We start from the raw sequence: 13196 nt of genomic DNA, 5'->3' as shown, positions 1-13196 counted from the left end.
AACAATTACAAGAAATGTTGAACACATATACCTGGGCATACGAGGCTTTGGGCCTTAAGCTAAACATCGACAAAACCAAAATCATGTGCATTCCCCCGGAGGATCATAACAATGCTGTAAAAATCGGAGAGGAATTATTGGAATACGTAGCGGAATTTAATTACCTCGGCAGTTGATTTGAGAAAAGGCCAATATCGACTCTGAAATTCAGCACAGGATTAGCAGCGCCTCAAGAGCATTCTGGAAATTAAAAGACAGGGTTTGCTACAATCATGACTTGAGTACAAAAACGAAACTGGCTGTGTACCGAACAACTATAATCCCCACCATGTTATATGGGAGCGAAACCTGGGTGCCGATGCCGTACCCCACCGACACATTAAGGCATTAAACAAGTTGCAACAGAGACACCTTAGACAACTCTTAAGAATCCGGTGGTTCCATCATGTCTCAAACGTATCGGTCCTTGAAAAAGCTAACTGCGAGAGTATTGAAGTTATGGTTACAAAATCCCGCTTAAGATGGGCTGGTCACGTATGCAGAATGCAAGAAAAGCGCATACCAAAATCTCTGCTTTACGGTGAGCTTGTAGACGGTAAGAGGATGCCGGGTGGACAATTCAAAAGGTACAAGGACATTTTCCACGAAATCTTAAAGGGGATTAACATGCAGAATCATTGGGAAGAAGCAGTTCACAATAGAACTCAATGGAGAAGAATTGTAAACCCAGTTAACAGCGACAACCAAAAAGTGAGGCAACAAAGCAATGAGATTTTTGAATGCCCGGAGTGCCGTAGGAAAATAACATCATCACGTATCGGGCTTTTCAGTCACAGAAAAGCTCATGAAAGAAAACGCCTTGCGTGACCATCTTTTGATGCGTGTCGAATAGTCGTCAGCGAGTAATGGCAGTATGTATGTAAAGGGTTAGGACTTTACGCTGCTATGACGTTGGAGCCGTAGTAAGGCAGGTTCGAATCCTAGTCAAGGCGACTTTTTTTTAATCGTTTTTTTTTTAATTTTTACATATTTATTTTTACTTTTTACATATTTATTATTGATTAATACAATTTTTAGTAATATGTTTCTTCATTTTTTTTAAATTACTTATACGCGCATTCAAAATTTCAGCTAAATCGGAAAAAAAAGTTTATAATAATATAGTGTCTAATGTTGTATAGATAATGAATGGTACGGAACCCTTCGTGCGCGAGTCCGACTCGCACTTGACTAATTTTTTCCTTTTGGTTGTTTTCCGCTTTAACCCTTCATTTGTTTCGAGACACGACGTCTTTTACAAAATACGTTTTTTAACGTTTTTTAGAACAAATGTTAAATAGAAAAGTTATAGGGAAGGTTAAGAAACACATTTTAAAATTACTGTAGAGTATACAGGGTACTTTAAAAAAGTGTTGCGGATGTAACATTTGTTTTAATGGAAATGCCCATGAAATACCCTATTTTTTATTATTAGATTGTACGTACAATTATTCGGTTTGATTGTGCATGTTTTTCTATTGGGGTACATATTGAGTGTAAATTGTGATCATAGACACTGGTGCATCCAGGAACATCCCTGGTAATTACCTCTTGTACCCGACCTCCCCTCTTCGGGTACGCACCTGAATCGTCCCGAAATGATAAAACGAAAAACTATCGGGCGTCCGCCGGCGGTGACAATGCATCGCGTCCTCCGAGCGTTAGGTGGGGGGAAGGGCATGCTCCACTCGCCCGCCTCACCTCTTCACCCCGCCGCTCTTCACCGGTTAATCCGCCGCCCCGTATCAATTAAAAGTAATAAAATAACGAAACCCAAACATTCGCCAGCGTAAACCTGGCTTTAGCCCCGCGTGTTCTGCCCTCTTTGTCACCGTCTCTCTCCCTCGCGCCCGCTCCGTCTCTTTCTCTATCATTCTCTACCCTCGATTCGGTGTTTTCTTTCCCTTCGCCCCGTCACATCGATGCTTCGTCGGTCGTCTTCCCCCTCCCCCTCGCCGAGTTTCCTCCGCGGTCCGCTTTTAAACAACTGTCGTATGTTCTGAAATCGTACGCGCGCTCCTCTTCTCCGTCCCTGTCCTCATCCTCGTCAGAGTCGCAGTCGCTGTTTTGGTTAATCCTCGGCTATTCTGTGGGATATACATAATATAAGTATAGACATGGCAGGCACCACGGGACCGGCAAGGCATTATCGGCATCCCTGAAATCGAGAAAAAATATGCCGTCTCGCAGGTCACAAAGATTCTCAGTATTTGCGGCTAAGAACCTAAGCATAGGCCTAACGTGGGCTAACCCATTTCTCTATTGTTCGAGTAAACATGATCACCTCTTTCATATAGTTCTTATTTTCTTATGCTTAGTATGTGACTTCAATCAAGCCATCAGTAAAATTGTCACATTTTATTCATAGTGTTCAGATCCGCTACTTCTTGACTTGTTAATGGCATCTTTAACTTTTTAACAACTTTTTAACTTTTTTTTATTGACAAAAATATGCGATAAAATACTAGAGGATGTACAAGAAATAATTCATGTCTCTATATTGGATGGAACATGCAGGGCCGGAACTACAAAAGGAGTCTTATTGTATCTAGAACTCATTCTGTAATACAGGGTGGCGATGGCGCCTCGCATACGACGCGGAGGCTCTAAGGAGAACGACAGTTTGTATTGAAATGAAATTTTGTGAGCATATGTAGGTTAGTTTCGAGCATTTTTAAAATTATAGTGAGTTCTACAGGGTGTCCCAAAAAAAAGTTATACATCAAAGTTGTGCAATCGTTTGTAATGGTTTGGTTTGGTTTACACCCTGTATATTATTTGATTTTCGGATTCTAGGAGAAAAATAAAGGCATTAGAGAAGTATATGGACTCAAACGAAAAAAAAACCTAGGCAATACCTAGGCAGTGGATATAAATGTGTTCTGATGTAATGCTATATTACAGTCCATAATAAGAATATTTGGATCTCAAGACATATTAATATTTTATCTAATCTAGTTTAAACTTATTTAACTCTTCTCTGCTGTCTCAGTAATTTTTAGCAAATTTATTTTAGCAACATTTTAAACAACAATTTAGACTTGGCTTTTAGTCCGTCCCCAATTCAAGCTAAGCATATACATATGTATATGTTTTCTCCGTTAACCGCAGTGTTCGCGTCAAATTCGTCTACCTTTTTTCAAAGAGGAGCTCAAAAAATATTGCACCGAGGCCCCCAGTTGTCAATCTACGCTACCGTATTCTTAATATACATTTAGATGGAGAGTATTTAAATTTACCTAATGCTATTCATTCTTTTTTGCTGCCAGTCAGTCATATTTATTAGTTATTAATAAAAGAATAGTGGATAAAACGATACAGGGTGAGTCTTAAATAAGTGCAAATATTTTCAGGGGTGGTATATCTCGACCCCAGGAACACGTCTGAGGTTTTTTTTTGAAAAAAAAGATGTTATAAATCGAGCATTTTCTTTTAAATTTTCCTGTATATTTTAGAAAACTTTTTAGAACTTCCTGTTCACTGCAAATTTTTTCCCCACGGTATAGTTTCTTAATCTCTGATATTACGACACTAAAAGAGATGCAAATACCGAAAAATTGAGGTGGCGCAAAATTTTTTAAAAATAAATCTATTTTTTTAAATTTCCAAACTTTAATAACTCGATTTACTTATTTGAAACTCGATAAAGAGAATATATTATGTTTATTTTATTGAGATCTACCAGCCTTGAAAATATTTGCCCTTATGTATAATAAAATCCTTGTAACTCACCTTGTATAATAACAATTTTCAAACCGAACAAACAACATATGATTATTAAAATTAGTGCCCCAGAGAAAGACATTTTACAATAGTTATTTTACAAATTGGTGTTTATGTTAAAAAACAACTGACGATTATACTGATGCAAATTGATTAGTTAGTTATGGATCACTAAGTATCTTACGTCACTTTAGTTAGAAGATTAACTATTTAATTTTTGCTAATCCAATCTTTTTTGGGCTCTGATCGGCACCGGCCCACCAGCCCATCTTTCCACCGGCCCACCGGGAATTTTCCCGTTTTCCCATATGGCCCATCCACCTCTGCTTAAAATCATAAAAATGAAAATATCTAGGAAAATCTTTGTCTGAGAGGGAGGCAACCTTAATAGTATTTTAAATACTTTAAAGATATATGAATTCTCCATTGAATACCGGTATAATATACTGGGTGTACCATTAATAAAGGAAAGTTACTCCTTTTTGTTCCGCTTTTGAAAGTAGCCAATGTTCAATATTAATTTTGTCTCACCCTGTATAACTTTTCGGGACAAATTTTAATTTAATTTTACATACAATGGTTAATTGTAATGAAATATCAAGCTATACAGGGTAAATAACAATTTAGGTAGCATTTTCACAAAATGTGAAATATGTCAAAACCCTTACAATTTAGGCATATGTTTCTTTAATGAAATTTACATTTATTTTTTTCCTAAAAAACCCAACTATGATTTGATGCGTAACTTTTTTTGGGAACACCCTGTAGAACTGGATATATTTTTCTAGTCGAAATATATGTATGTATGCATATATTTTTATAAAATGGTTTCAATTAACCTACATATGCTCCCAAAATTTCATTTCGAGATAAACTCCCGTTCTCCTTGGAGCCTCAGGGTCATATGAAAAGCGCCACCCTGTATATTAAATAGTAACGACCTTTTTAACAAGATAAATATAATATAATTGTTGAAATATTAGAAGATGTAAAAGAAGACATCCTTTATCTGAAGATATGTCTTCAGATGTTATGGAACATGTCATCAAGAGCATCATGGTATCCAGAACCAGGTGTTAAAATATCAGAGAGTGTAAAATAATCCATAGCTTCGAATGTGAATTACATATTCCATCAGGAGCATTATTGTATCCAGAAATCCGGTTCTTTAACATTGTAATGACTTCTTTGACAAAAATTAGGGTTAAAATACCAAGAGGTATACAGCCATCGATCTCTTCGGTTCATTAGATTAAGAAACCTTCCTGTTTAAATTGTTAACGACATTTTCGACAAAAATAAGAATTAAGATACCAGGTGTTCAAAGTAGTTGCTTTATACCTACAGGGTGAGTCTTAAATAAGTTGAAGTAGTTATCTAAGTGCAAGTTTTCAGGGGTGGTATATTTCGACCCCATAGGAACACGTCTATGAGTTTTTTTTTCGCAAAAAAGGATGTTGAAAATTGTGCATTTTTTTTAAATTTTTCTGTATGTTTTAGAAAACTTTTTCGAACTGTCTGTTCGCCGCAAATTTTCCCACGATATTATTTCTTAATCTTTGATATTATACCATGGTTTAAGTTTCAGGCACTAAAAGGGATGAAAATACAGAAAAAATCCTGTGTCTCAATTTTTTTTAAATATTCAAACTTAAATAACTCGGTTATTTAAACTTATTTGAAAAACGGTAAAGAGAAAATATGTTTCTTTTATCGAGATCTACCAGCCCTCTTCAATTTTAGTATTTATAATACGAATAAAGCAATAAAAATGGATGGAGGTAATACAAAATACAAAGGGCATCGTTTAAGGTGAGATTTCCCGGAAATGCCATCCTCTTTTATCGATCAGCGGAGGCTTTCCCGAATTGTGCAGTAAATCTCCATACACACCAGTGTATAATACATAATAACCGGCAGGGTGCAGGATTCAGGGCACTCGCAGCGTATACAAGGGCTTTTCTTTGAATGCAGTAAAACTTATTCAGTTGTATTATAAAAATTTAATGTAACTTAAATTAAATAAAGATAATGGAAGCATATCTATATTAATATATAAAATACTTAAGTGACTGACATACTGATTAATCACAATCCTGCTCCAACCACTCAACGTAAGAAGCTCAGTTTTGCCATACAGGTTGTCAAAATTTAGGTCTAGGGTGTAGAGGTTCGATAAGAAGGGATTTTTCGAAATTCCAGTTCCAAGAGGGTGAAACCACCCTGAAATATTACAATATTTTTTTATTTAAAAAACGGTCAAGTTTCCAAAAAAATGCTTAAACACGTATATTTTATTTTGTTTTTTTACATATTTTAAGATTTTTTAAAAATGTATACAGGGTGTTTCGAAAAATCTGGTCATTGATTAATCACGATCCTGCTTAAAGCACTTGACGTAAAAAGCTGATTTTTGGAAAACAGATTGACTTTAGGGTGTAGAGTTTCGATAAGAAGGGATTTTTCGAAACTCGAATTTTAAGGGGGTGAAACTATCCCTCAAATATTAAAATATTTTTTATTTAAAAACCGGTGAGTTTTTCGAAAAAACTCCTAAACACGTATATTTTATTTAGTTGTTTTACATATTTTAAGATTTTTTATAATTTTATACAGAGTGTTTCATAAAATATGACCATCGATTAATCACGATTCTGCTTAAACTGCTTGACGTTTAAAGCTGGTTCGATAAGGATGGGTTTCTCGAATCTGAAATTCCAAGAGGGTGAAAACACCCCTCAAATATTACAATATTTGTCTTTCGGGAAAACGCTTGGACAAGCATAATTTATTTGGTTTTTTTACATATTTTGAATTTTTTAAAAAAATCATACAGGAAGTTATATTCTTACTTCAAAGATAATGTTTAGTGAAAGTACTTTTTTATTTATTAACATATATTTAATTATCTTTTTAGTATTTGTTCTTATAGCGGCAACATAAATACATTATCTGTAAAAACTGTCTAGCTTTAACGGTTCATAAGATAGACCTAGACCTTTGTGACAGACAGAGAAGTCTTAGTAATAGGGTTCACGTTTTTACCCTTTGGGTACGGAACCCTAAAAACAATATTCTAAATTAATAACTTAATTATCTTAACATTTAGTTACTTACCTCCTTTTATATATCACAAATTGCTTTGATGTAGTTGTTAATGCTGAAAACTGCACCAGTAATCAGCGTTCTTCAAAAACTAGTCCTGTAAAGAACAATATAATTAATATAGATCCAAATGTTTTCAATTATTTTTCTATACGAGCGTGCAAAATTCACATTTTTTAGCACAACTTTTGTAAGTACTCTTATACCGGGTGTTGCATCGTCGAGCGGGACATAGGAAATCCCATGTAAATTTTAAAGGGGTCAATTATTGGCTTCCCTAATTATTTTAGAGAATAATTCTATTTAGGTTTATTGAAGAGCATTAAAACCCACATTCAAAAGAATAACTTTAGATATTTTTGATTTACGACTTATCGCCGATTTCTTTTTAAATATTTCTCCTTTCTTATGGCCCTGTATTTACTTATGAGCACCAGTCAAGGTTAAAGATAACTGTCAAATGAAGTTGTCATTTCAGAAATTTATCTATTTAGTGCTTTATTATTATTATTATTCGGAAGAATGTTCCAAAAAGTTGGGTAATTGATTGAACTGCTTGACGTAAAAAGCTTATTTTTGGCAAACGGATTTTTCGAAAGTCAAATTCCAACGAGATGAAACTACCCCTCTAATATTACCAAGTTATATAATAATATCGCCATATTGTTTTTTTCTCATGCTGACATAAATGTGAGAAAATTTTATCCAGTTTGTATGTTAATGGAAATTCTTTTGCTTTATCATCACCATTACAAATGATTGATTCGACGCGAACGAAGTCGCTGGTACACGCTAGTACCTAATATACGAGGGCAATCTAAGAAGTTTTTATGTTTCTAATTTATTATTTGATATTTTTGTCGAAGTGATAATATACAGGGTGTTTCAAATTTTACTCTCACCATTGGGATATAGGAAACGGTAAGAGATACGGGGTGGCTTAAATTGGGACAAAGTTGCCTGTTAGTTAGCCCACTGGTAATCTGTTTAGTAATTGAACTTATTTTTGTAATTTCCTGTAATATTGCGGAAAAACTAAAATTTCCGGTTTTTGTTTTAAAAATCTATAAACTGAAATGGAACGGGGTGGCACATTAGCATATTAGGAAAAGCATTTTTTAATGAATAATATGTTACAACATACTCGTTATTTCGACTGAAATTCTGGTTATGTACTCAGCCATTGCACTCTAGATTGAAATTTAAAATACTATTTTTAAGCGAAAATGTGAAATATTGACTTATGGTATGTCATTCTATCAAATAAAGTAAAAAAATACCGATGGTACCATTTAAAAATCAAGAGTTGTAGTCATTTCCGGTGAAACAGGAAGTGACCGAAAATAACTTAATACATCAATCAATACTAATTTATGTTATGTATATTCTAACTTTTAAGAGACACTCGGTATACATACACGGGCCACTCTAAGCTGAGATTACAGATGCAGAGATGAGAATAGCAGAAACGTCTAGTGAAAAGACGAAATGTAAAAAAATCATGTTACGTATGTACAGGGTGTCCCATTTTCGTGTGTTTTACGGGGTTTCTCGTTTATGAGAAGAGAAGTTTTATTCAAAGAGATACAAATATGCGGTTTTCACATTCCTGTGCTACTTTTTTTTATGAAACTAAAGATTCTATACACAGATTTGTCCTAGACCTCTTACTTCCTAAAAAACAGGGCGAATTTGAACATTTTTCATTTTTTGACCCGCTTCGTTTCTCGGTTATCTCAGAACTTATCAAAAATATGAAAATTGTGCCTCATAGAATTTTTCACGTAGAATTCAGTGGCGCAACTAGATTTTCACTGCGAGCTGTTATTCTTAAAGTATGACCCAAACTTAGTTTTTTTTAAATGGGTCATATTTTATAGTATATTATATTTTTATTTTATTTCTCTTGTTTATTACTATACTTATTTCCATAAACAAGGTAAAAATGCATTATATAACTTTTTTAACATAGGTGTCTTGTTTAAATTAGGTAACCAAAATAATCAAATAAGTTGACGTCAAATTTTGGTTATTGCGGTCATTCCACTCTAGTTTCTGTGTGTAGAATTGCACAAGTGCATCAAAATTATCAATAACTCTGATTGACAGCGTGTTTTAAAACATTTTAAAAATTCTTTCAGATTTTTTAATTGTTTTTTACTTCAATCGTTATGCAGGGTTGTTCACCAATTGTGATTGTTGCAAATTGTAAGTTTTGGGTTCGTTGAAGGTCTATTAGAGCTACAATTTAAAAATATTTTTACAAGATACAGAGTATTCCAAATAAATTAAAAAATATCAAAGTTGTATTTTTTTAAATGGAACACCCTGTATATTATTACATTTTTAGTTTCTACGATTTAAATAAAGGTAAATTTGATTAAGGTTTATCGCATTTTAATTTTACCGTTTATGAAATATTTTTTAAGATTTTTGTTAAAATACAGTAATAATAATTTTAATGCTTCATTTCTATAGGCGGATTTAAGTTTTAAAACCAAATATTGTACTGAAGTATTTCAATTTACTATATACTATAATTACATTTTTTGTTGCAGTAATAAAAATTATACTACTTTATACAGAATGTCTGTATGTAAAGAAACATACGTTTGACTCATATTTCGGAGATATAAGCTCCCAGCAAAAAATTAGCTACGCCACTGGATTTTGTGTAAAAATCTCAATAGGACTCACTTTTTCCTTTTTCGATAACTTATAAGATAAACAAGATACAAAGGGGGTCGAAAAATGCGAAATTTTCGCCCTGTATTTCAAGAACTAAGAGGGCTAGGACAAATATGCGTGTAGAATTTTTAGTTTAAAAAATTGGCCCCGGGAGACACGTATAGCCGCCCATACTAAAATATGTTAATAAATAGTTGGTAGGCAGTTCTTTTAGTTTCAATTATCTCAAAAACTGCGACTTTGACTGATTTTGATGTTATTACAAATTTTGTTGCAAATATTATTCCTAATCTTAAATTGAAAACCGCGTTTAGCTAGTTACTACTAATGGCCAGATTCTCGGGTGCCACAGTATTTTTGTGCCAAATTTGGTTAAAATCGGTTTAGCGGTTTTTGAGTTATCGTGTTACAGACAGACGGACAAACAGACAGACAGACACCATGAAAATATTTTGTATTTAAGTCATTTATCACCCAAATAACTCATTTTGAGTGAAATTAAAAAAATCTTTTTTTTACCGATCTAAATAGCCTACCATACCTTGGTTGGTATGGTCGGCTAAAAAGAAGTAGCATAGTAAACTGCATCTTTGTATGCAACTCAACTCATAAGCAAACTGCAGCTCATAAGAGAAACTCCGTAAAACACACGAAAATGGGACCACCCTGTATGGTCTAGCGTGGCTCTACAGGGCCAGGTTTGAATAAAATTGTTCATTAAAACCACGGCTTATTCAGTAATAGCTCTTACGCATCTTCGCTTGTTTTTGAGGGTCCGCGCGTCATCTACTGTGCCTATTCTCTTATATACAGGGTGTTTCAGAACAAATGCGAAAAACTTCAGGTGGTGATTCCTTGTTAAAAATAAAGGGTAGTTTGCTTTATAAACGTTGGGTCAAAAGTCAATCATTAGGGAGATATCGCAGTACAAAGATTGCGGAAAAACAATGTTTTTATTTTTTATCTTGAAAACGAAAAGAGATAGACTAATGAAATTTTATGGAAGCATTACTGTTATGAAAACACACTTTCTGGTAATTTTTTCACTTTTTTAAAATGAGTGGAAGGGGTTGAAATAAACGACCCCTATCATTCTTGTTAACGAAATTTAAAGAAAAATCGTATCAAACACATGCAAAAAAGTAATTGGATAGTTCAGTTGATTTAGAAACTTTTTTATCTCTTGTGTTTTTTTGATAAAACTCACCGATTTTAAATTAAAAAATAAAATGTAAAGCATTACATGTCAGGGTAGAAAACATTTTTAGATAAAGAAAAAAGGCTTCGGAATAATTAATTGATCGTAAGATAATAACGTATTGCAGTAGAGTATGTCAAATTAAATAATATTAGAAACATCCTAAAAAGTGACAGCGGTCGACTAGATTTTTTCCTAAGAAAATTACAGCAGCCAACTAGATTCTTTATCTAAAAATGTTTTTGTCCTGACATGTAATTCTTTACATTTTATTTTTAATTTCAAATCGGTGACTTTTATCAAAAAACACAAGAGATAAAAAGTTAAATCAACTAAACTATCCAAATTAATGCATCTTGCATGTGTTTGATAAGATTTTTCTTTAAATTTCGTTAACAAGAATGATAGGGGTAGTTTATTTCAACCCTTCCACTCATTTTAAAAAAGTAAAAAATTACCAGAAAGTGTGTTTTATAACAGTAATGCTTCTATAAAATTTCATTAGTCTATCGCTTTTTCGTTTTCAAGATAAAAATAAAAACATTATTTTTCCGCCATCTTTGTTCCGCGATATCTCCATAATGGTTGACTTTTGACCCAACATTTATAAAGCAAACTACCCTTTATTTTTAACAAGGAATCACCCCCTGAAGTTTTTCGCATTTGTTTTGAAACACCCTGTATAGGTACCGATGCCGAATTCGGCCTATGTCCGAAATAATTAGACATATATATTATAATTAAATATACCTACCAATATCGACAAAGTTACGCGGAAGAGTTTTGATTGCATTGGTTTCAACTTCTATGCGCAGGGTGTTAATCTTTTGTTGTTATATTATAACTAAAAAAGATTAACCCGCTCCGCAAAGAAGTTATATAAAGACTATTTATAACCACGAAGTTGCACGCATAGTATGGCAAGTTTAGTATGGACAAATCGCCATATGTCTAATTATTTCGGACATAATATGCCGAATTCGGCATCTGCCTCCAATACATACAAGTAGGAGCTTCAATCTTGATTTTTTTAAACGTAGCTTCAATGGAGTTCTGAATCCGACTTGTGTTCTATAAGATGAGATAAGATAAGATAAGCGAATATCCAGGTAAGCTTGCAGATTTCCATTGAAATGGTCTTAAGTTTCCAGGCTGATTACAAATATAAGCTGTGGTAAACCGCTTTTTAAAGTACGTGCTGAATATAGTGACATATATTTGCGTTGGTGGCTATCCAATGTTAGATCCGATATTAGTTTGAAATATACTGCATACTTCCTAGATTATTTCTTTACACTACCCTCGTATAGCTCTAGTTGCTTTCGTATCCCGTGAATCCTGTGAATGAGTCGCGACCGCCGAGGTTCTGCGCGCTTGTTGTCCGCTGTAGCACCGGCGGCGGCTCTTTATGTTTTAGGCCGTAACTTACGATTGGTTACTGATATCGATCAGTTTATCTGTAATCCGTACGTCAAATTTCCCTACGAACGCCGCACCGTCCGCTCCGTCTTCGAACAATCGTAGAAATCGGCGCGGGAATACAGGCGGCGCAGAGAAGATATGCCACAGCCCCTGCTTTTGGTCTGGATTAGAACTTAATACCTTTATAGGGGATAATTTTAGACTAATAACGATAATGAGCAAATGATAGTGTTAACCAATGGCGTATCCGTTTCTGCCAATCTTTTTATTCAAAGGTTCAGCGAATTTTGACTTAAGTTCGCATGTTAGTTAATGCTAGTTTTTATCAGCTATAAAACAGATCTGGACTTCGTTTATTTGACTTTTGCCTACTCACAATTAAACTGTTGGGTGTGTATCTCTTTCTATATCTACGCTCGGTCTGTTCTACATAAAATACTTAGGGCAAAAATACGTATAAAATTCATCACAGAAATTCAAGATGCTGATGATAGCGGATTAGTTGCAAAGGCGATACAACAATTAGGTACAAGAAATGCTGAACACATATACCTGGGCATACGAGGCTTTGGGCCTTAAGTTGAACATCGATAAAACAAGAATCATGTGCACTTTGCCAGAAAATCATAACAATGCTATAAAATCCGTGAAGAACGATTATAATATGTAGCCGAATTCAATTCGGCAATTTGATTTCGGAAACGGCAAATATCGACTCTGAAATTCAGCACAGAATCAGCAGCGCCTCAAGAGTATTCTGGAAATTAAATGACAGTGTTTTCTACAATCATGACTTGAGCACAAAAACGAAACTTGCACTGTACCGAGCAATCATAATCCCCATCATGTTATATGGCAGCGAAACCTGCGTGTCGCGTCGTACCGCCGCGCCGCACACTGGTTCGCTCTTATGGACGTACGTGGCCAAAACCTGTATATTATTATATCGGGGAAAATTAATGTATCAGTTAATATTTTTTAGTAAATCTATAAATAATTTAGGCGTTTGGAGTTGCCAAAC

At 34.3% G+C, this 13196-nt stretch overlaps 2 protein-coding genes across 3 annotated transcripts in view; one reads left to right on the top strand and one right to left on the bottom strand.

The window, feature by feature from the left end:
• The window catches only part of LOC115889104 (WD repeat, SAM and U-box domain-containing protein 1-like), a 91087-nt gene that overhangs the window by 14025 nt on the left and 63866 nt on the right, over positions 1-13196 (top strand). The window lies entirely within an intron of this gene.
• Positions 12179-13196, bottom strand: part of LOC115889089 — a 34851-nt gene continuing 33833 nt past the window's right edge. The window contains exon 3 of the mRNA XM_030909005.1: positions 12179-12355. Coding sequence (XP_030764865.1) covers positions 12179-12355 — 177 coding nt within the window. The remainder of the gene's footprint in view (positions 12356-13196) is intronic.

This window comes from Sitophilus oryzae, unplaced genomic scaffold, assembly GCF_002938485.1.
Source record: "Sitophilus oryzae breed Bouriz unplaced genomic scaffold, Soryzae_2.0 scaffold_810_pilon_pilon, whole genome shotgun sequence".
Classification (NCBI taxonomy): Eukaryota; Metazoa; Arthropoda; class Insecta; order Coleoptera; family Curculionidae; genus Sitophilus; species Sitophilus oryzae.
The sequence above is the reverse complement of the archived record's forward strand: the minus strand, read 5'-3'. Positions and strand labels throughout refer to the sequence as shown.